The sequence below is a fragment of the Primulina eburnea genome, chromosome 7, assembly GCF_022965805.1.
Source record: "Primulina eburnea isolate SZY01 chromosome 7, ASM2296580v1, whole genome shotgun sequence".
NCBI classification, from domain to species: domain Eukaryota; kingdom Viridiplantae; phylum Streptophyta; class Magnoliopsida; order Lamiales; family Gesneriaceae; genus Primulina; species Primulina eburnea.
The window spans coordinates 905,832-929,060 of NC_133107.1; the positions used below are offsets into that span (position 1 = coordinate 905,832).

The following is a 23,229-nucleotide window of genomic DNA, read 5'->3' on the forward strand; positions in this document are numbered from 1 at the left end:
TATCTAATCACTGATATAAACTATCATATTCTAATAAAATACAAAAAAAAAAATATTAACATGAGACACATCACATATCGGTAAAAACTAATATATATAACATACCATCTATGCATGTTGTGCTACTCAAGACTACAAAATAAGATTCAAAAACTCGATGCCATTTCAAACCAAACTTCATCTTAAATTTCTTGCCCCCAACCCAACCAAATTACCGGATCTTCAATATAATATATCCACACGAGCATTGTCCCTTGTAATTTTACCGAATTTCTTTTTCGTAAATAATATATTGGTCTCAAATCTACTGGCTTGTTTATTTTTTCACACAGATTTAAAAAAATCATTCGAAACAATTAGTTTATAAGCAAATTTCATATTTTATCTTTAATTCATTCATTCAAAAAAAAAAATGCATGTTGTTCAAGACTTGTCTCATACTAAATATAGATATTGAATTATATATATATATATAATTGAGACAACTAAAAAATAAATTATATTTAATTAGAAGGGATTGAGAAAATATATATAATGCATGCATTCACTACTCTACAATGCGCAGCATCTAACTTTGGACGTTCCAACTCCCAACGTCTTCGGCTTTTAATTTTCTTGGTCAACCGTCCAACGCACAAGCTGAGGGGAGGAGGGTCCCACCACTACATGCATGCTTCGTCATTATTACTCTAAGCCACAGTTTTGCCTAATCTTTTCCTTCATTTTTTTTTTCATTTTTCAATCATAATCATTATTACTTAAAACCAAGATATCTCTAAGTTTAATTATTTATAAGAAACAGACATCAAGATAATAAAATAATATGTTTCGAGTCTCACCGGCCAGTGGCGAGCACAGTTTTTTTAAGAACTTTATTATATATTAATTTTCTGAATGACTCAATTTAAAAAATTTCAAAATCAAAGTTGGAATAAATTAATAATCTTGGTCTCAATGATTGTGTCCCACATTGCATATAAATAAACTACATCAAATCCACCATTGACCATACTTTTTTTCTTTTAAAGGAAATAAGACACTAAAATATAATAGTTCAAGTTGATAATTCCCGAAATTCGCAACCATCGTACAAAGAAATAAAAGAACTCATGAACTCATAACCTCGGCAAAACAGATACCATTTTGACAAATAATTAATCCATAAACCCCAAATAATTAATTCGATTGTTAAACCACACAAATATTTAGGCAACCCTTGGTTAATTAGAGTACAATTGGTAGGATGCATGCTTTTAAATATTTAATTATATATATCGCAACTAAGATTAAGAAGACTCTAAGATCATGGTACTATTGGTTTCAGCAATGGAGAGAGAATGGTTGTGCTGGCCTTCGTAGGTGACGACTAGCATCGTTGGATCGTCCAAAGCCCTCTCCACATGTTTACGCGCCGGACACCCTCGAACACTGCTGCACTTGTAGTATCCTCTGCAATTATTTTCTATTTTTATGTCGGAAATCATCATAAAAATTCTAATATAATTGAATTTATGTGAGATATTTCAAAAAAAATGTGAAAATATATTGGACGAGAGCATATATATCAAATTCATGTTTAACATAAAAAAATCTAAAATAGCAATAATATTATTTTTTTACCAAGCTTAAAAAAGCAGATTGTTGCCATGTTTTGGTTTGGGGTTCGGGGAAATTAAGGCAACATTTGACAAAGGAGATGCCTTAATTAAGAAGCTAGGTTTAGTGGTAGCTAGATTTGGCGAATGAAACCCCGTCTCACGGCAAAGGAACAATGACACTTAATTAACTCGTGTACGTGTGAAATGTACTCAATTAGTCAAATAGAACTTGGATTTTTTGTTGTGTGTTCCCTCAAGTTGCCAAAAAAAAAAACCATTTGTTTTTCCAGTTACACTATATATATATATATATAGAGTAGGTGTAGTAGCCCGAATGCCGAATTGGGTAATTAACGGATTAATGGTGATTAATCATGATCGGAAGGTCCGAAGATGGTTCGGAAGCACCGAAGAGTTCGGCAGGTCCGAAGTGAGTTCGGTGGATCCGATCATTAGGTGTCAAGAGTTGATCGACACGTGGGAGTTCGGACGTTCCGAAGTGTAGGTTCGGTGGATCCGATCATGAGGTGTCAAGAGCAGCTGGACACGTGCATGTTCGGACGGTCCGAAGTGTATGATCGGAGGATCCGATCATGAGCTGTCAAGAGCCAGTGGACACGTAGCGTTCGGACGTTCCGAAGTGGTGTTCGGAGGATCCGAACATGGCCTATAAATAGTGGTCGGATTTCCTCATTTTGACTCGCCAATTCAGAGAGTTCCATAGCATTTCAGTCGTTTCTGACAGGTTCTAGTCTTGTTCCGAGATTTGGGCACTAGCGGGGAGCTGCTGGTCTTGTAGCAGAGCTGTGCTCTAGTTGGGAGCTAGCGGCATCAGCGGGCTAGCGACGGACGAAGGTTTGGAATTTTATCAGTATTTATCTCAGGATTATCTAGTTAAGTCTGGTAGATAAGTTTAGTGATGGTTTTCACTTGATGAATAGGCTTGGATTAGACCTGTTGTCTGGTTGTTCCAGTGGATTAGGATTGCTGTGATAGAGGTACGAAAGTACTATCCGAGATATCCTGGTTGAGTATACATTCATATATGTGTTGCATGATTATGTGGTGCATTGATATATGTCATATGATGCATGCTATTATGTCACGTTTATTACTGCACGTTGCATTTCATGTTGAGCCGTATCTCCTTCGAGATAGCCTTTGCTGTTGAGCTGTATCTCTTTCGAGATAAGCTATATCTTGGGGCCGCTCAGCCCTGTCTTGTGGACGCATGGACACCGAGAGTACACAGTGGCCGACGGGTCGGGAGGGCTTCGGTGGTCCGGGACATTTTAGGTCCACGTCTGTCTTGTAGTGGATGCAGTGACCCAGAGGTTGGACCGCGCGGCACTATCCACTTGGCGCCTCTAGACTGAGCATTGTTGAGATCCTTTTGTGATTCCTGTTTCTTGACTACCCCGGTATCATGATCATAGCATGTGCATTTCATATAGGTCTGTATACTCATACTTTTGTACTGGGCGTTCTTATCGCTCACGTCCTCGGTTTTGTTTATCTTGGACACCCCATTCCCTTGGGGCAGGTCTCAGGTTGGATGGTTCCGGAGGAGCAGGAGGAGGACGTTGAGTAGCCGGTTGGTTTAGTTTCGGTATCATTTGATTCGATATGGTTGTACCAGATATTCTTTACCTTATTTTGAGTTGTTCTAGAGTTCGTTTGGGTTGTATAACTATCATTTGTTAGTTGTTTCCGCTATTATCTCTGATTAGTAATTATTAAGTTAATTGCATGCTTAGTTTTCAATTAGTAGGTGATTCTGGAACGGGTCACTACATTTATGGTATCAGAGCATGCGTAGGATTTTGGGATATAGATTTTGTTTTGGGATTTCCGTTGACCATTTTTCCCTATTCTATCTTGTAGCGATGGCTGACCATTTTGATGACGGGAGTAGTCAGGGGAGTGTAGGTCGATGGGGTGACCAAGATGATCTTAGGCGTCACCATGAGCATCGTCATCGTCGGGATGGTCCTAGGCGTTTCGATATGCATCGTTTCATGCAGATGGGGCCTAAGCCTTTAGTTGGCGGTGAGACTCCCGATGATGCGGAGGATTGGTTAGAGCGCATGGAGAGTTGTTTCCGCGCATTCCAGTGCACCGATGAGCAGAAGATGGAGACCCTTAGTTTTCTTCTTGAGGGCCGTGCTCGCAGGTGGTGGCGATCGACTTCTGCGCCGATAGTTCAGTCTCAGGGTAGAGCGACTTGGGTCGATTTCCGTGCAGCGTTCATGCAGCTGTACTTTCCTCCAGCCCTTCGCCAGGCCAAGACGATTGAGCTCTTGAACCTGAAGCAGGGGAGTATGTCTGTTGATGAGTATCAGCAGAAATTCTTTGAGTTATTACCCTTCGCTCCTCATATCAGTGGCAGTTCTGAGGCCAAGTATGATCATTTCCTCCAGGGCCTTAATCAGGAGATCTTTGATCGAGTCACTGTCTGTGATAATCCTACTTCGTACGATGGGTTGGTGAACCGGTGTCGTCAAGCAGAGATCAGTCTCCAGCGTGGTAGGGCTATTCTTTCTTCTAGACCTCCGAGTACTTTGAGGCCTCGATCTCAGTCGTTCAAGAAATCTGGTTCGTCTTCTTCTGGATCTAGATCTCGATCTAGCAGTGTTTTCCGCTTTGGTAAGAAGAAGGAGTCTTGTGCGCATTGTGGGAAGAACCATCCATCGGAGCAATGCCGAGTAGCCGCAGGAGCTTGTTATCAGTGCGGAGAGATGGGGCATATTAAGAAGAATTGTCCTCAGTTGCGAGGTGGAGCAGGATCTGATTCTGGATCTCAGGCGACTGTTCAGCAGAGGAGGCAGGGTCAGGCAGTGGGTAGTTCGAATCTTCGACCTCGTGCCCAAGGTCAAGTTTTTGCGTTGAACCAGGATCAGGCTGCAGACGAGACCGAGAGAGTCATAGCAGGTACTTTTTGTTTATGCGGTATTCCTGCTTTTGTTCTTATAGATACCGGAGCATCTCATTCATTCATTTCTGCACGATTCGTTAAACGTCATAAGTTACCGTATGTTTCTCTAGACGTCATTCTTTCTGTTTCTACCCCGATGGGTCATTCGGTTTTAGCCAAGCGTCTAGTGATGGGTTGTCCTTTAGATTTTGAGGGTAACGAGTTGACTGCGAATCTTATGATTCTGGAGATGGAAGATTTTGATTGTATTTTGGGTATAGACATTTTGACTACCTACCGAGCTACTGTGGATTGTTACCAGAAGCTTGTTCAGTTTCGTACGACTGAGAGCTCTAGTTGGTTTTTCTATGGTGAGGGAGCGCGACCTCCGATGCCAGTAGTATCTGCTCTGAAAGCCTGTCGTGCTTTAGAGGCGGGCGGGGAAGGCTACCTCATCTATGCAATTGATACGTCCACAGGTAGTGTTGGTATAGAGGATATTCCAGTGGTTTGTGAATTTCCTGATGTATTTCCAGAAGAGATTCCTGGTTTTCCTCCGGTTAGAGAGGTGGAGTTTGGCATTGAGTTAATGCCAGGGACTGCACCAATTTCTCGTGCCCCCTATCGTCTGGCTCCGTCAGAGATGAGAGAGCTGAAGCAGCAATTGCAGGATCTTCTTGATAAGGGTTATATTCGCCCGAGTGTTTCGCCTTGGGGAGCTCCAGTCTTGTTTGTCAAGAAGAAGGATGGATCGATGCGGTTGTGCATTGATTATCGCCAGCTGAATCGGGTGACGATCAAAAACAAGTACCCATTACCCCGTATTGATGACTTGTTCGATCAGCTTCAGGGTACTTCTGTTTACTCCAAGATCGACTTGCGATCAGGTTATCATCAGATGAGAGTCAGAGATGATGATATTTCCAAGACTGCATTTCGTACTCGTTATGGGCATTACGAGTTTCTAGTTATGCCATTCGGATTGACGAATGCGCCAGCGGTGTTCATGAATCTGATGAACCGAGTCTTCCGAGATTTTCTGGATCAGTTTGTGGTGGTTTTCATTGACGATATCTTGATCTATTCTCATAGTGTGGAAGAGCATGTCCGGCACTTGAGGATTGTGTTGCAGATTCTTCGCGAGAAGCAATTGTATGCTAAGCTGAGTAAGTGCGAGTTCTGGATTGATCGTGTAGTATTCCTTGGTCATGTGATTTCCAAGGAAGGAATTTATGTGGATCCCAGCAAGATTGAGGCAGTGCTAAATTGGTCACGACCTACGACGGTGGCTGAGATCCGTAGTTTTCTAGGTCTAGCAGGGTATTATCGTCGCTTCATCGTGAATTTCTCCCAGGTAGCTAGACCTTTGACGCAACTTACTCGGAAGGATGTTCCATTTGAGTGGTCATCTGAGTGCGAAGATAGTTTCAGAGAGCTTCGTCGACTTCTGACTTCTGCACCTGTTTTGGCGTTACCGTCAGGATCTGATGGTTTCAGTGTTTACACCGATGCCTCTTCTCAAGGCTTAGGGTGTGTGTTGACGCAAAACGGTCATGTGATTGCTTATGCTTCCAGACAGCTGAAATCTCACGAGGAGAAGTATCCTACTCATGATCTAGAGTTGGCAGCTATTGTGTTCGCGCTGAAGATTTGGCGTCATTACTTGTACGGGGTTAAGTTTGAAATCTTTACTGATCATAAGAGTCTGAAATATCTGTTCACTCAGGCTGAGTTGAACATGAGGCAACGTCGTTGGATGGATTTGCTGAAAGATTATGACTGCGAGATCAAGTACCATCCAGGATCTGCAAATCTCACAGCTGATGCTCTTAGTCGCAAAGTGAGAGTTTCTGCACTTCAGACCAGTGCTATGATTAGTACTATTCAGGATTGTTGTTCGTTGGGATTTAATTTCAAACATCGGAAAGGTATGGAGAGCATTCGTGTTGCTACCATTTTATCTGAGCCAGCCTTGTTCGCTCGGATTCGAGATGCTCAGATGTCTGATCTCAAGACTCAGAGATTAGCTCGGTTAGCGGGTGGAGATAGCGGTTTCCATTATCAGTCTAATGGTCTTCTGTGTTTGTCTAATCGAGTTGTAGTACCAGAAGATGATAATTTGAGGGAGGAGATCTTATCTCATGCTCATCGAAGTAAGTTGAGTATTCATCCAGGAAGTAATAAGATGTATAAAGACTTGAGGACACGATTTTGGTGGAAAGGGATGAAGCGCAGTGTTTATCAGTTTGTTTCCAAGTGTCTTGTTTGTCAACAGGTTAAGGCAGAGCACCGTCGACCTGGAGGATTATTGTTGAATCTACCTATTCCTGAATGGAAGTGGGAGCATATCGCGATGGATTTCATTACTCACTTGCCATTATCGTCGAGGAATAGTGACGCTATTTGGGTAGTGGTGGATCGACTCACCAAGTCTGCTCATTTTCTGTCTTATAACCGGGATTTCACTTTCGATCGTATGGCTCGATTGTACATTCAGGAGATTGTACGTTTGCATGGAGTGCCTGTCAGTATTGTCAGTGACAGAGATCCTCGTTTTACCTCACGGTTTTGGGGTAGTTTCCAGTCAGCTTTGGGTACTACACTGAGTCTGAGTACTGCTTATCATCCGGAGACTGACGGTCAGTCAGAGAGGACTATCCGTACGCTTGAGGATATGTTGCGAGCCTGTGTTATGGATTTCGGACCCGCTTGGCAGGATCATTTGCCTTTGATTGAGTTCGCGTACAACAACAGCTACCATCGTAGTATTGGTATGGCACCATTTGAGGCGTTGTATGGGCGACGTTGTCGTACTCCTTTATTCTGGGACGAAGTTGGTGAACGACATGTTGAGGGACCGGAGTTAGTCCAGCAGGCTATTGATAAAGTTGCAGTAATCAAGAAGAGGATTAAGATTGCCCAGGATCGACAGGCTAGTTATGCGAACACCAAGCGGCGACCTCTTTATTTCCAGCCAGGTGAGAAAGTGTTTCTCCGAGTTTCGCCTTTTCGCAGGATTTTGAGATTTAGTCTCAAGGGTAAGCTATCTCCGAGATTCATTGGTCCTTTTGAGATTCTAGAATGTGTGGGAGATTTAGCTTACAGGTTAGCATTACCTCCGTATTTGTCCGGTATTCATGATGTGTTCCACGTATCTTTGTTGAGACGATACGTAGCAGATGAGTCTCACATCTTGCATCCCTCTGAAGTTCAACTTGAATCAGATTTGTCTTACGTGGAGCGACCAGTTCAGATTCTCGATCGCAAAGACAAGGTGTTGCGGAATAAGATCATTCCTCTTGTTTTAGTACAGTGGCAGCGCAGAGGCACTGAAGAAGCCACTTGGGAGGTAGAGAGTCGTATGCGTTCAGAACATCCAGAGCTCTTTTGAGTTTTGCTTTGTATATGTTTGTGTTTTTCAATTGTAATCGAGATATCAGTTGTATTCAACAACAATTGAGATATAATAGCGATGTTGTTATTTCGTTTTGTTCATTCTCTAAGCCTGATTTCGAGGACGAAATCTTTTAAGGGGGGGAGAATGTAGTAGCCCGAATGCCGAATTGGGTAATTAACGGATTAATGGTGATTAATCATGATCGGAAGGTCCGAAGATGGTTCGGAAGCACCGAAGAGTTCGGCAGGTCCGAAGTGAGTTCGGTGGATCCGATCATTAGGTGTCAAGAGTTGATCGACACGTGGGAGTTCGGACGTTCCGAAGTGTAGGTTCGGTGGATCCGATCATGAGGTGTCAAGAGCAGCTGGACACGTGCATGTTCGGACGGTCCGAAGTGTATGATCGGAGGATCCGATCATGAGCTGTCAAGAGCCAGTGGACACGTAGCGTTCGGACGTTCCGAAGTGGTGTTCGGAGGATCCGAACATGGCCTATAAATAGTGGTCGGATTTCCTCATTTTGACTCGCCAATTCAGAGAGTTCCATAGCATTTCAGTCGTTTCTGACAGGTTCTAGTCTTGTTCCGAGATTTGGGCACTAGCGGGGAGCTGCTGGTCTTGTAGCAGAGCTGTGCTCTAGTTGGGAGCTAGCGGCATCAGCGGGCTAGCGACGGACGAAGGTTTGGAATTTTATCAGTATTTATCTCAGGATTATCTAGTTAAGTCTGGTAGATAAGTTTAGTGATGGTTTTCACTTGATGAATAGGCTTGGATTAGACCTGTTGTCTGGTTGTTCCAGTGGATTAGGATTGCTGTGATAGAGGTACGAAAGTACTATCCGAGATATCCTGGTTGAGTATACATTCATATATGTGTTGCATGATTATGTGGTGCATTGATATATGTCATATGATGCATGCTATTATGTCACGTTTATTACTGCACGTTGCATTTCATGTTGAGCCGTATCTCCTTCGAGATAGCCTTTGCTGTTGAGCTGTATCTCTTTCGAGATAAGCTATATCTTGGGGCCGCTCAGCCCTGTCTTGTGGACGCATGGACACCGAGAGTACACAGTGGCCGACGGGTCGGGAGGGCTTCGGTGGTCCGGGACATTTTAGGTCCACGTCTGTCTTGTAGTGGATGCAGTGACCCAGAGGTTGGACCGCGCGGCACTATCCACTTGGCGCCTCTAGACTGAGCATTGTTGAGATCCTTTTGTGATTCCTGTTTCTTGACTACCCCGGTATCATGATCATAGCATGTGCATTTCATATAGGTCTGTATACTCATACTTTTGTACTGGGCGTTCTTATCGCTCACGTCCTCGGTTTTGTTTATCTTGGACACCCCATTCCCTTGGGGCAGGTCTCAGGTTGGATGGTTCCGGAGGAGCAGGAGGAGGACGTTGAGTAGCCGGTTGGTTTAGTTTCGGTATCATTTGATTCGATATGGTTGTACCAGATATTCTTTACCTTATTTTGAGTTGTTCTAGAGTTCGTTTGGGTTGTATAACTATCATTTGTTAGTTGTTTCCGCTATTATCTCTGATTAGTAATCATTAAGTTAATTGCATGCTTAGTTTTCAATTAGTAGGTGATTCTGGAACGGGTCACTACAGTAGGTCTCATGTGAGACCGTCTCACGGATCATAATCTGTGAGACGAGTCAACTCTACCCATATTTACAATAAAAAGTAATACTCTTAGCATAAAAAGTAATACTTTTTGGATGACCCAAATAAGAGATTCGTCTCACAAATACGACCCATGAGACCGTCTCACGCAAGTTTGTGCCATATATATAACAAAAAATAATGTTGAAAACAATGATATTTTAAAAATTAGATAATACTAAATATTTGGGTATTAAAGAGGATCATAAGATTTATCTGAAAATTTAGAGATTTAATACTTGTTTGATCAAAATTGATTTATTAATTTTTTTTTTTACTTTCATTGAATAATTGGCATAAATATTGATTTATGGAATATTTGATGACTAATTTTTAAAAAATTAATATAAAAAGTCCTGAATAAAACAATATTTTACTACTGAAATGCTGATGCGTTGGAACCTTGGATGTGGGGAACCTTTGATGGGTTTCTGACCGTATTTTCTCCAGGAATAATCATCCGGTGGAATATCAGACATCTTCATGCTGATCGCCGGAATCCTGATCACCCTCTTTAGTTTCAGTTTCCTGCCATTAAAACGGAAATCAAAGCTTAATCTTATGTTGAATCGTGGAACAGGTGCTGAATAGTTTAGGTCTTGTAAGCAAATACTCACTTTCTTTTTGAACAGTGGCAGGGGCCGGAGGAGCCACTGCACTTTCCGGAGACGGCGTTTTCCGACGAAGTGCATTTTCTTTTAAAAGAAGAACAAGATGACAGAGGAGGCTTCCCGGCAGAATTCGAAACCTGAGAAAGACTGCTAATCATATGAAGCACCGAGGAAGATGATGTTTGCTGCTGCTTAGTTTCAGAAAGACCGCCGCCGGCCAATGACGATAAAAACGAATTCCCTCGAGAAACCATCGGCGAGTGTGAGAAACTAATCGTCCTAGACCCCGATTCTTTGCCATTTTCCACGAAATTTTTCTTCAGAACATGATGATATTCTGGAGGTGAGACTTGTTGAATTGGTGTAGGACAGTAGACTTTGGCATAACTTTGAGCTTCTGCTAGAGGGTTTTCCGTAACCATGTGTGGAATCAGCACAGAATTAGGAGACGAGTCCGGATCATAAGCAGCAGTAGAAGAAGAAGTTAGCGGCGCTCTTCTGAACCGAGCATGACCGGTTCGCGTCCGGCTAAGAATAGATATAACTCTTTTAAACTTGCTCACCGCGACATCCGCCACCGCCGCGTAATCCATCTCCATTTCATTTGGGTTTCGATCTTTCTCTGACGTGAACAGGTTCAAGAGCTTTTCAACACTTTGTAGCCCAGAAGTAGCTTCTTTCTCAGCGTATTCTTCAGACTGTGAAATAAAACCGCTGTTCCTGTAATTCATCATGAGCTCCACAGCCATGGCTGCCGCCACCGATTAAAATCTGTCTTTCTTTTTCCAGTCTCTACGTTTGCATCCACAGTATTAATTTAGAGAACAAAAGAAAAAAAAATGGAACGAAGAACTATGAAATGGGAATAGAATTTGTTTTGAAAACGTAACTGAAGATTAGAGAGTCAAAAAGAAATAGAGAGGTGGTGGATGGTAAAGTAAACAGTAGGTCACTGACCTGTCAATTTATCTGCAACGTCAAATTTAGGTGCGAATAAAGATCAAATCTGCACCCTTGGATCATATTATTATATCGAATCTTGTGCGACACTACTGGCTGACAAACACAAATCTAATACTTTTTTTTAATTATTATTAAATCAAATCACATTAAGTTTAAATTTATCCAATTTTTGTTTCCAAATTATTTCTTACATCTGTAATTAAAGTTATGTAAGAAATGAGACTAGGTAAGTTGGTCACATGAACTTATGTTTTATGATCAAGACAAAAGGAAAAGGAAGAAACGATGCGTCCAAGACCTTGACCTCTTATGTATGGGGTCCAGTTGAAACATTACGAATCAGTCGTACTTATTATTTCAACTCAATTGAGATATGATTTAATTTATAAAATCCAATCAAATTTATTCAAGTTTATTAATTCAATCTTATGTACATTACTTTATAAATTGTTGTGGGATATAAATATCAAAGTTTTAATTTTTTTTACAAAGATTGGTCTCTGATTTAAAATAAAACGTTGAGAAAGAAAGCGAAAAGGTCAAACATGTGATCCCGGATGCCGTCTCCATCTCATAGAAAGGCGTGTGGGAATGGACGATTGGTTGTTTGTGTTCTGTGTATGTTGACTTTGAATAAATTGTTTGGAGACCTGGTCTCAAATCGGATCCCTATTCCCTCCGGTGTTGTCCTTTTCCTCTTGGTTTCACATCTATTTTACTACTATGATTTGATGATTTTCCTTTTTTTTAATCCTTAAATCCATTTTCAGTGGCTCATTATCATTAATACTTGATATGGATTTGAAACTCGTGTCTCTATATCAGATACAGAAGAAGTTACACCATCTCATGTAAGTGCAAAATCTCGATAAGTTGATATGCGCATGATGATATATATCTTAGTTGATCTGCACGAGCACACACTCGTCTTTTTTTATTTGGTTAGCAAGATCATGCAGTACTGTTTATAAGTCAGCTTCTCACAGCCAGTGTTCTTCTTATTAATGCAATATACATTCATGATAAAAAACCCTGATGTACTAAGCTATTGATTAGCTGAGAATCATGATAAATGCAAGGCTTCACCGAACTGCTAAAAACTGGTTAAAATTTGAGCTGGGCAGACACTCGATCGAGCACTTTAAAAATGGCCCTCCCTATATGGACACGAGTACTTTTAAATAATCAAGCTAAGGGGATATCCTTGAACATGATAGTACGTAGTAGTAGGAGTGGTAGTGGTCAGATTTAAAAATAAACGATTACAATAGTAGTACGTACTTTGCTAAAAATATATAACGATGTCGATAATAGTAACAATAATGACAGGAATAGTGCAAAACAGTATTGTGAATGAAAATAACGATAATGGTTATAACATCAACAACAACAATTCTTAGTTTAAATATTAGGTTTCATTTCGACATATATTTTAAAAATGTTTTAATATTTTATAAATGAAAAACTTAAAGTATATGTTTAGATAAAATTTTTGTTAAACGTTTTTTTATTTTAAAAAAAAGTGTCTCCAATTATTGTTTTTAAACAACAAGTGAGAAGTGCTTTTTTTTTTATTATTATTTTATGTTTTTGGAAGGAAAAAAAAGGGAGTTAAACGTGAATTAAACTTTTTTTATAGAATAGTTGTCGAATCATTGATGTTTTCAACTCAAAAACATTTTTATAGAATAGTTTTCTAAATATATATTTATTTTTAAAACAACTTTAAAAATAATTTTATAATTTTTTTTTATAATATATATTTTATAAGTATTTATCCAAACAAAGTCTTGATAATAGTATGAGTGCTATATTTTTGTGGATAATAATTGTAATAATTGTAAAATCAATTTTCTTAAATATATTTCGGGGGAAAAAAATCGTTGGCAAAAAAAAATGAAATTTAATCCTTGTCGATTCAATATGTTTTTCTACGAATGGGCTGGATAAGACCTGGATGGGAAATGACCCGAGGGCGAGCCCACTAACAGTGACAGTAAATGTCCGCTAAAATATCCAATCCAAATTCTCCAGCAAGGTCCGTATAGGCCCGTTAATCCGTCGTTGACCGATAAATGGCTTCGGATCTGGTGCTAATCGCGGAATCTGCCATGGCGAATGACAGCACAAAATCCAATATGATCGTATCCCTCTAGGGGAATTCCCAGGAGCTGACATTCATCTCCAATCATAGACAAGATTGTTAAATGGATTCTTCATAACACGTTTTACTCTCATTCACTCTTCAGTGAATTTGAGAATATTAACCGCGATTTTGCAATTTTCAGTCGAGGTTAGAGATCCGTGAACCATGTATTATAAGTATTCGAAATTTTACTGACTTTACGAATCTGAATATCAACAGGAACTTCTTACGTTGTTTATGTTCTTTTTCTTTCTTTCTTTCTGTTGTATGTGAGATGTTATGCAGCTAGAGCCTAGATTTACTCGTGTAATGTCATTCACTCTCACTTGAGCATCTACTATGTAAGTATGCAAATGGAATATCGATTGTGACTCGATTGCTTGTTTGCTATTTTAAATGCATTTAATGGATGTTCTTTTTGCAATATAGTGATATATTATCGACAAAGTTGTCCGAGGAAGGGTGGGGAATGTGAACACTTTTACGAGCAATGTTCAACGAGTGAGCTAAAATAATCAGTTTTATTACTTGTGTTTCATCTAAGGTAGGGAAAATTAACAAATTTTTAATATCATGGAAAATGTTACTGGTATAGAAAGTTGAAGTAAATGTTTAGTTGAACGAAGTAAATGCACTTGTAGCTGTAGTTGTTTTTGATAGATTGCATTTATGCACATTGTTTACAGCTTTCAGTGTCTCTAACATCAAAATAACAACCTGCCATAAGTTATGAACCTGTTGAAGCGGGGATGTATTTTTCGTCAGTGGTAAAGGAATAGGTGATGCAAAATATTCCTTTTGTTTAATGATGTATACTTCTACAATTGGTTTTCTTATCTATGTTTGTTGTTGATCTTAATGGCATACTTCTGCATTACTTGTGAGCGAGCCCCTTGCGTTGGAAAAAGTTTTTTTTTATACCTGAATTAGAACAATGATCTTGTGCCCTGAAGTTCATTTGTTTCTTGTTTATATCTTGAATATCAGAATGAACTCTGCTAATAATGATTTTGGCGTTAAATCTGAACCTTCCATTGTCTCTGAGAAAGAAAGTTCAGCACGCAACTCGTCTTCTACATTGTCTGCATCTGCCATTTCTTCTTGGGCCAAGAGTCTTAAACTTCCACAAATGACTCCAGAGACAATAAATGCTGGGAAGTCAACGTTTTCACGCCTTACCAGCGGCCTAGGCTTGCAGATTCCTTCTAAACCATCTTCATCAAATGAGACTGTAAATAGTAACTCTGAGAATACGCAATCAGGTGTTCTTGAATCATTTACTAAAGGAATAGTTGATTCATCTTTAAATGCTGTGAAGGCTGTGCAAGTAAAGGCAAGACACATTGTCTCACAAAATAAGCGAAGATACCAGGTACCAAACTTTTAATATATCTGATGTGTTGGATATCCACTCAAGTCGGAGATAACCTCCACGAATTTTTTTTTTGTTATTAGGTTTTTTTGCTGTATGAACCCATCACCAGCTCAGCTTTCTTTTCCTCGGTTCTTTGTGTAGCTGTGCTCGTTCTCAGTTTTAATTTGCATGAGATGTTACCAGTTTCGATGCTTGTTGAAATTTAAGTGTTCTAAGCATGCATTTGTCCTCAGAAATGTGTATGTACTTGCAATTATCAACTCAGTTAAAGCTAAAGATTAAAATTGCCATTTTCCCATTGCTGTTACTTGTTAAAAATGATGCGTTATGATAGCTATAAAATATGACCTCCCATTTAAAGGTAGCATAAGGTAGCAGGGATCCATTTCTGCGCACAAAAATATATAACGAGCAGAATACAAACTCGGTAACTTCAAATTCTTTATTTGACGAGATGGTGTACATTTGAATTTGTTGCTTTTTCATGTAGTAATTATTACCTATCAGACTGTAATTAACTTTTAGTTGCCCCAAGATTCAATATTTGTAAAAGCCATTATCAGTATAAATAATGGAAAATTTAAGTTATCTATATGGACAAAGGTTTATCATAATTTATTTTATCTCAACCAAATATATTTCCACTTCTTCCAATGTCTTTATTCCTGAGATTTAATCTTCAAAATCCTCTCCCCTTCCTCTGTGAGTTTATACATTTAATGTGATGAAGGTTTAGTGTCATGCATCTCCATTTTACTTGTTTTCAGGAGGGAGGATTTGACTTAGATATGACCTATATAACTGAGAATTCAATCGCAATGGGGTTCCCTGCCGGTGACTTGAGTTCTGGTTTATTTGGTTATTTTGAGGTGAGGCTCATTTAGCTCTTGTATTATATCTTTTGAATTTTTATTCAATCAGTTTCACCAGAGTATTTTGTGGAATATGTGTAGGGTTTCTATCGAAATCACATGGAAGAAGTCATCAAGTTTTTTGAGACTCATCACAAGGTACTTTGGCTGTTATATTTGATATTTACAGCTAAAGAAAATGATATCTTGGAAGGATAGGCATATCAACCGCCTGGAAATCAAGGGGTGGGTTATAATGGTGATAGGACTGCCTTGGGGAATGGGTTGAAAATATTCTTAAATTATTAACTAACAGATTGATTTGCTTTCCTTTCAAAAGGGTGATGAGACAGGTCAAGCATTACTGTTGTCAATTAAACCGAGTTAATATAATAGATTAAGTTAGACAGTTAACATCATGATGGAACTATAGAATAGGCATCACAGAAGAGCCAGCAATCTTATTACTTGATTTTCTCCTCTTAATTTGTTTGAATGGTCGCATGAACGATACGATATTTTTTAACTTTTATCATTGAACGAGCATCCAGTCGCAGACTCACTCAAGCAGCACTCATCAGCAAGCTTGATAGTTAGTACTGGGATATCGGTTTGCAACTAAGACGTGGGAATGCCTGATACAAGTATTTACTTGTGACAGAGTAGACATTTTATCCAATCTTTCTTCCATTACCAAGAAATTGTGTAATCATATCCTATTTTAGGCTTGGGTGCCGAGTCCTGTAACTTGTGTTTTAGGCTTTTATATGAGCTTCGACACCTGTTTTTATGGCCTCTGCCATTTTTTTTCTGAGGAAAACTATGGCATTTTGACATAATTTCAATGTTTGAATTGTTTATATCTAAGTAGTTCATTTATGCAGGGAAAGTACAAAGTGTACAATCTTTGTTCTGAGAGGTTGTATGATGCTTCGCTTTTCGAGGGAAAGGTACATGTCTATGGTACACAAAGCAAATTTTGCAACTTGAATCGGTATTGTTTGCAAGCCTATTAGTTCACTTCTGAAAAGAAACCCCAGAATCTTGAATTTCGGCTTCTATCAGCTCTAAAATCAAGAGTTTACTTTTTCAAAGGAAAATATGTATGCTGAGCCTCACAGAACTAGCTGTAATGAGTGGTTAATTTGGCCTCAGTTTTAATCCACCGCTCAGTTCTGCTCTGTTCAGAAAATAAAAAAATATGACTGAAACTCCGCTGAATGTACACGTTATTTTCCTTTCAGGTTGCTTCTTTCCCATTTGAGGACCACAATTGCCCCCCTATTCAGCTTATAAAATTGTTTTGTGAAAGTGCTTACTCTTGGCTGAAGGAGGACATTTTAAATGTGGTTGTAGTTCACTGTAAAGCTGGGAAAGCAAGGACGGGATTGATGATGTGTAGCCTTCTTCTATTTTTAAAGGTTAAATTTGTCCTACGGCATCATAAAATGCTGGAATTTATTCCATAGAACAGATTTTTTTATTAATTTGTTTTACCTTCCATTATAACTGCAGTTTTTCCCTACTGCCAAGGAGTGTATTGATTACTATAATCAGAAAAGATGTGTGGATGGGAAGGGTCTTATTCTTCCAAGCCAGATTGTTAGTCAAATATTTTCCATGCGATATTGATTCTAGTAAAGTCCCATACACATATATAGTGGCTAAATGTTTTTTGTACTGTATTTAGAGATACGTGAAATATTTTGAGCAAGTTTTGTCACACTTCAATGGTGAAACTCCTCCAGGACGTAGGTACTTTCTGGTTATTCATTTCCAAGATGAATCTTGCTATCTTTTTCAAGATACTAAAATCCCGTTATGTAGGTGCATGCTGAGAGGATTTCGACTTCACAATTGTCCATATTGGGTTAGGCCTTCCGTTACAATATCTAATCATACTGGTAGGTCCTTTAGTTCTTTATACTTTCCTTTTAGACTTCTGGTCACTTTTATACGACCACTAATATATAAACACTCAATGGAAAGAACTGAAAAAATTCAACCCTCGACCACACTTTACGAAAAAAGCAATGCACTTTATATTGAAGTTTGCTGATTTCCAGAATTGGGGATGTCCTCTAATGCCAAAACATATATTTGTTTATTCTCCTTATGATTTCTTGACTCTCTGATTTCAGCATTGAAGCCTCGCTATTTTTAAGTTGCAGATATTTGTTTTCATATTTGCTAGTCCTGTGATAAGTACCAACAATTTTTCTGCAGGTGTGTTGTTCTCAACAAAAAAGCATCCCAAAACCAAGGATCTTATGGTAAATTTATCTAACCTCTACTCCAAGTAGTTATTATTGATAAATGTTTATATATATAGACAAGGTATAAACCTTTTTTTGTAAATCAATTGACGTGTTCTTTTTTGAAGGATGGTTGTTTAGGATTTCCGCCCTAGGATGGGGTTCAAATAAACTAAACTTAGTCGAATTTTTGCAGCCAGAAGATTTTTGGATTCGTTCACAAAAAAAGGGTATTGTAATATTCGCCCTGCCAGGAGAACCTGGACTGACAGAATTGCTGGGGGACTTCAAAATTCAGTTCAATGATCGGCAAGGAGATTTCTACTGGTCAGTGAAATGCCTTCCATGTTCTGTTATATCTCAGAATTAGAAAATTCTCAATTTTCTTCAATGAAAGAGAAAATATCTAATTTCTACTCAGCAGTGGTCATCTAAACGTGAGATTTGTCAACAAGGAATATCGCATGCCTTGTCACACACAAATCAGTCAAGCAGCATTGACTATACTCATCACCTTTGCCTACTTGTTATTTTGTGTTGGTGCAACAGAACCAAATTTACCACGAACCTATAAATAGAGTAGTGAACTTATTCTTTTGAACTTATATTTTTATCCCTTTAACTGGCATTAGCAATATGACTCACATTGTGTACTTCATTAAATGTACTTTCTTCACAGCTGGTTGAACACCGCAATGATGGAAAATAGAGTGATTTTAGATGGTTCTGACCTCGATGGCTTTGACAAGGTAAGTTCCTTTTGTTATCACACACTTTTACCCGATATCCAAAATCAACACCATCTCATATTAAGAAATCTAGTGGTTTAGCTCTGACTAATGTCTTACCCCGATACTTAGCAATCCCCTATAACAGAGGAAGGTTCTATATCTTTTGCTGATTCAGCTTACTTTCTGCAGAGAAAATTGCCCTCCCCAGGATTTCAAGTTGAAATTGTGATGATAGATTATGACGGGACAGTCCCATCGAAGGTTAAAACTGATCGTGACACCAATTCTGCCAATGCAACATTGAGAGACGCTCCTTCAAGCACTGAACATAAAGCTGATCCAGATCAAAGCAAGGCCTCTGGAAAACAAAAAGAAGAAGACGATGTGTTTTCTGATAGTGATACAGAGGAACCTGCCAATTCAAGAAGCAAGAATGGGCCAGGACCTGCCTCACATCCCAAGTCTGGCACATCCCCTAGTGAACAAATTTCGAGCATATCACATCAGACTGAAGAGCTTTCGCTAGGTAGGAACTCACCTAGTTCCCATTTTGACACATCCAACGAAATGAAACTTGAAGGTATTCAAAGAGCTTCCTCCAACCCAAACATGGAGTCCACTGACTTAAAGGCTATTGCAGCAGATGCTTCAGTTTTCAGTTTTGGAGATGATGAAGATGATGAAAGTGATTGATATGTTTTAGTGAGGACTGCTGGTACTGGACCATTTATTTGCATTCGTCCACAAGAAAATGTAAAACGTAATCTTCGGTTATGATCCATTTGTCTGATATAGCTTCCATGTCAGTAAAATTGTGGTTTATATGTAGTTTGTGACTTTCTCGATGAGGCAAAAGGAGGATTTTAAAAACATGATGCATTATTTATGGACACCATCTCTGTAAATTAGTCCATGCTACAGAGCTCTAGATTATATAAATATTGATTCACCACGTGCACATATGCGTATGAATACATGAACGGAATTACTTATATTGGTGACAATTAAGAAGATGAAATCTGATTTGCAATTATGGGAAGGCGAAAACTAAACAAAAGCATAGCAAGTACCAAGTGTCAGACAAGAAAATGGCATCATACTCGTCTTTTTTAATGCGTGCATTCAGTATTACTCGTACTCAGGATTAAAGCCCTTCAGTCAACCGTTGAGCCAACTGGTTCGCCACCAAGAATGGACATGGTAGGTTACAATCAGAATTCAGATGACGCAGTGCCAGAGGACAAGAATCTCAGTTCGAACAAATACGAGAGGCAAATGTGCATCTGACACTACTAAAGAGTGATCTAAATGACGGTCGAGAGGGCCTCTTAGACACCGCCTAGGCGGTAGGCGACCCTCGACCGCATGTGCGGTATACCGAATTTTCGATATCGATATCGATATGAAAAAATTTCATACCGATATTTTCGGTACGGTATACGGTACCGTAGTTCGGTACGGTATACCGTACCGTACCCACCCCTACATGAGACGAGTGTTTTAGACGGCCAAAGCTATACGACGCTGGGGAGGCATGTCGAAGCGGCGAAACGACGGACGAGACAGTTGAGATTTTTAAGTTATAGTCAACAATTTTAAAAACCTAGTCAAAGTCAACTAATTAATTACACATTATCTAGATGATATTATATTGTATGAAGCTTCTTTGCGCTTAAACATTATTTAATTGCACATTTAACATTAAAATGACGACTATTTATGATTATATTGCATGATTATCTATCATTATTTATAAAAAAATTACTTAAAAAAATTCAACTGCCTAGGCGGTTCTATCATTATTTATAAAAAAATTACTTAAAAAAATTCTACTGCCTAGGCGGTGCCTAGGCGGCCGAGGCGGTGGCTCCCGCCATTTACAACCTTGCAAATAAAACGCATCAAAAGTACAAACTCAAAGTTGAGACAAAACCATGTCTAAACAGACAACTCAAGATTGAACAAGAGTTGACATTACTGACTCTCATTCAATTCATTCACAAGATATCATTCAAACCACCACCACTATTTGATAACCTCCGAAAAGCACAAGCAGCGAATATCCTTGCAGCAAAAAGACTAAACCTTGACTTATTCGAGGATCGACCTCCGTTACTCGCTGACGGACCATCAACATTTACAATTCCACTAGACATTGCTCCACTAATCATAGGGAGAAACTCAACACCTTTATCTTGTGCTCCTCCGTCGCTTGTACTCGCATCTATAACCTCATGCTCAATCTCAACAGCATCTAAATTCACAGCTAAAGATACCCTCCTCGCCCTTAGCCAATCCGCAACCTCACTTGTTACTCCCTTGCACTTCTTAACTTTTATCTTCACCAAATTGGGACACCCCAACGCAAAAGCCTCAATCCCTGAATTTGTAACACGACAACCCTTTATACAAAGCTTCTTCAACGCCATACATTTTGCTGCAATACAAGAAATCTCAGGATCGCCAATTGTTTCACTCCCACAAAGAGCTAATCTTTCCAATTTTTGACAATTTGACGCCATAGTCATCAAGCTCACAGAAGTTGGGTTCACCCCAATAAGAACAAGTTCCACAAGATTTACACTATGCTTAGCAATTGAAATCAACCCTTCATCGCCTATTCTGTTTGTCCTCCACCCATCAATATGGAGTCTCCTCAAACACATGCAAGCCTCCGCAATGGCTGAAATCCCATAATTCGAGCAATCGGGAGCCTTCACCAAGTGCAAGATCTCTAAGTCGGGGCACTTAGTAATAGCCATCAACCCCACATCACTCACCTGCAGTCTCTCCAAATGAATCTCAGTTAAACAATTTTTTCTCCCAGTAATATTCTCCAATAACCTGTCCCAATCACCCAAACACCTCAAAATTTTTAAAGTTTTCAAATTTTTCGAGCCAATAATCAAGGGCCCAAAACACTGCCCATTATAAAGCTCCTTAAGGGTAATTGATTTCAGCGATGAAGCAGCAATCCCTGGCCCGATGGGCTCCGCCGTAGACCCATCATTAATTCCCCTTAAACGCTTTACAGAAAGTTCCTCCAACAAAGAACAGTAATCCAACAAAGCATTCATCCCTTTTGCCCCAAACACACACGATCCACATGAGAATTTACGCAAAGATTTGCAGTTTTGAGCTAAGGCCAACATACCCTGATCGCATATTTCGCGGCAGCCGCGTAGCTTGAGGCGGGTGAGGTTTTGCCATCGGAGGGAGATCAAGGTCAACGCATCATCATTTACGCTGACCGATTTGCGGTCGCATCGGAGGGCGAGTTTAGTGACGGAGTCGAACCGGTTGAATAACGCGGGGAGGTGGATGGCAACCTCGTTGGAAGCGTTAAGGGCAAGACGGTGGCGGTTCTGGCCTTCGACGGCTAACCAGCGACGGCAGACAAGGGAACACTGCTTCCTATCACCGGCGCCCAGAGACTGGAAGACTAAACCTAAGCATTCGTCGGGGATCTCGGCGGTGTAATCTTGTTGTTGATTAACCAAAAAAGCCCCCAACGTCTGGGGATCAGAGATGGTGGGCCGAAGCTCGTGAGGGGCAAGGTTGGGATGACGGTAACGGGTCGAACCCGCCGAAGAATTGCCTGTGGCAGAAGTGGTCTGCCCCATTGCAGGTTGTTTCGGAAAGGAAATACACGCGCCGCCGATGGAAGATGCCGAGGTGTTGGTTAGATGTGAGATCCAGATTTGGGGAGTAGGTTTTTTATACGACGAGTGGCTGACCCGTCAAAAGGGCATTCATTGGCCGCGCGTAGAGGCTGCGCGTCAACGCCACGACCGAATAGTTGAAGTGATTAACGGGTTCACACAAACCAAATACCCAATCCTTCTACCCATTTTGATAAGATGGGAAAATATCATTTTACTTTTTAACAACTAATAAAATATTAATAATATTATTTATTAAAAATAATATTGTAATTTAAATTAATGATTTGATTTGATAAATAATAAATTGATGGATAAAAAATATTACAAAATAAATATGAGATAAGAAAAAGTAAATTATATATAACCTCAAATCGTATCTTAGATTAACTGCAACTTTGAATTTTTAACTCAACTTGGGCATGAAAATTTTTAAAAACACAATTTTTATAAACTTTTTTACATCTATAGGTGACAATTATTTTGAACTATTCTTAAGAAACTCATGACCTTCGTTCATAAAAATTTAATCATTGGCAGCAACGAATTAATCAAAGATAACATGTTTACTTTATCAGAAGCGGCGTGGTTATTTGATATCGTTGTCGTTTCTCTCGTTCTATCGGTCTTCTCTCGTTTGATTTGAGAGAATTTGGGAATTAGGGTTTCTTATTTTCGTGGAGAATGATATTGGGAGAGCCTATCACGATTGATTTGAGACTAATATGGGAAAGCACGTTGTTTAACAGGAAGATAACGTTGGGATATTTTTGTAAGAAATTGGAAAGTTAAGGAACAAATTATGCGGCAAACAATGAAGAGAACACTAATTAGAAAAGGTACAAACACTAATGAAAGAATTTATTTTTAATGTTGGTATAAAATATAATATTTTATATAAAAATAATGTATGCAGACAAAGTTGAAAGCGAAAAGCTTTGTTGGTTTTTTTTAATGATGTGAAAATTCGTAGACATTATTATTTAGTGCCTAGTGGGTGCTGATAATTTTCAGGCTACCATAATATACTACAAATTAAGTTAACCAAGTAA

The 23,229-nt window shown here is 39.4% G+C and overlaps 3 protein-coding genes across 6 annotated transcripts; 1 reads left to right on the forward strand and 2 right to left on the reverse strand.

Moving 5' to 3' along the window:
• Window positions 1–1,030: 1,030 nt before the first annotated feature.
• LOC140836350 (probable WRKY transcription factor 15) lies at window positions 1,031–11,110 on the reverse strand. Of its 2 annotated transcripts, none has more exons than XM_073201820.1 (3): window positions 10,201–11,107; window positions 9,986–10,111; window positions 1,031–1,449 (listed from the first exon to the last, which is right to left on the reverse strand). In XM_073201820.1, exons 1-3 carry the CDS (start codon window positions 10,941–10,943, stop codon window positions 1,287–1,289), a joined length of 1,032 nt encoding a protein of 343 aa, XP_073057921.1. In that variant the 5' UTR covers window positions 10,944–11,107; the 3' UTR covers window positions 1,031–1,286. The 2 variants fall into 2 exon arrangements, with proteins under 2 accessions (XP_073057921.1, XP_073057922.1); XM_073201821.1 differs by having other exon boundaries at window positions 1,324–1,462; window positions 10,201–11,110.
• Window positions 11,111–13,209: 2,099 nt separating this feature from the next.
• On the forward strand, window positions 13,210–19,407 carry LOC140836351 (phosphatidylinositol 3,4,5-trisphosphate 3-phosphatase and protein-tyrosine-phosphatase PTEN2A-like). 3 transcript variants are annotated; one of them, XM_073201824.1, is made up of 15 exons: window positions 13,210–13,450; window positions 13,589–13,644; window positions 13,733–13,847; window positions 14,291–14,675; window positions 15,446–15,547; window positions 15,632–15,688; window positions 16,414–16,479; window positions 16,774–16,950; window positions 17,045–17,131; window positions 17,220–17,284; window positions 17,357–17,433; window positions 17,756–17,802; window positions 17,981–18,111; window positions 18,464–18,533; window positions 18,705–19,407. In XM_073201824.1, exons 4-15 carry the CDS (start codon window positions 14,292–14,294, stop codon window positions 19,206–19,208), a joined length of 1,767 nt encoding a protein of 588 aa, XP_073057925.1. In that variant the 5' UTR covers window positions 13,210–13,450; window positions 13,589–13,644; window positions 13,733–13,847; window position 14,291; the 3' UTR covers window positions 19,209–19,407. The 3 variants fall into 3 exon arrangements, with proteins under 3 accessions (XP_073057925.1, XP_073057924.1, XP_073057923.1); XM_073201823.1 differs by lacking the exon at window positions 13,733–13,847; XM_073201822.1 differs by lacking the exons at window positions 13,589–13,644; window positions 13,733–13,847.
• Window positions 19,408–20,331: 924 nt separating this feature from the next.
• LOC140836352 (F-box protein At1g47056-like) lies at window positions 20,332–22,346 on the reverse strand. The gene has a single exon (XM_073201825.1). It carries the CDS (start codon window positions 22,136–22,138, stop codon window positions 20,513–20,515), a length of 1,626 nt encoding a protein of 541 aa, XP_073057926.1. The 5' UTR covers window positions 22,139–22,346; the 3' UTR covers window positions 20,332–20,512.
• Window positions 22,347–23,229: the final 883 nt, after the last annotated feature.

Coding starts and splice junctions, on each gene's coding strand:
- LOC140836350 (XM_073201820.1), bottom strand. CDS start 10,943: ATGGCTGTGGAGCTCATGATGAATTACAGGAACAGCGGTTTTATTTCA. Junction 10,112..10,200: donor TGCCACTGTTCAAAAAGAAA/GTGAGTATTTGC, acceptor TTTTAATGGCAG/GAAACTGAAACTAAAGAGGG. Junction 1,450..9,985: donor AAAGGTTCCCCACATCCAAG/GTTCCAACGCAT, acceptor AAATAATTGCAG/AGGATACTACAAGTGCAGCA.
- LOC140836351 (XM_073201824.1), top strand. CDS start 14,292: ATGAACTCTGCTAATAATGATTTTGGCGTTAAATCTGAACCTTCCATT. Junction 16,480..16,773: donor CTTCGCTTTTCGAGGGAAAG/GTACATGTCTAT, acceptor TTTTCCTTTCAG/GTTGCTTCTTTCCCATTTGA. Junction 17,434..17,755: donor TACAATATCTAATCATACTG/GTAGGTCCTTTA, acceptor ATTTTTCTGCAG/GTGTGTTGTTCTCAACAAAA.
- LOC140836352 (XM_073201825.1), bottom strand. CDS start 22,138: ATGGGGCAGACCACTTCTGCCACAGGCAATTCTTCGGCGGGTTCGACC.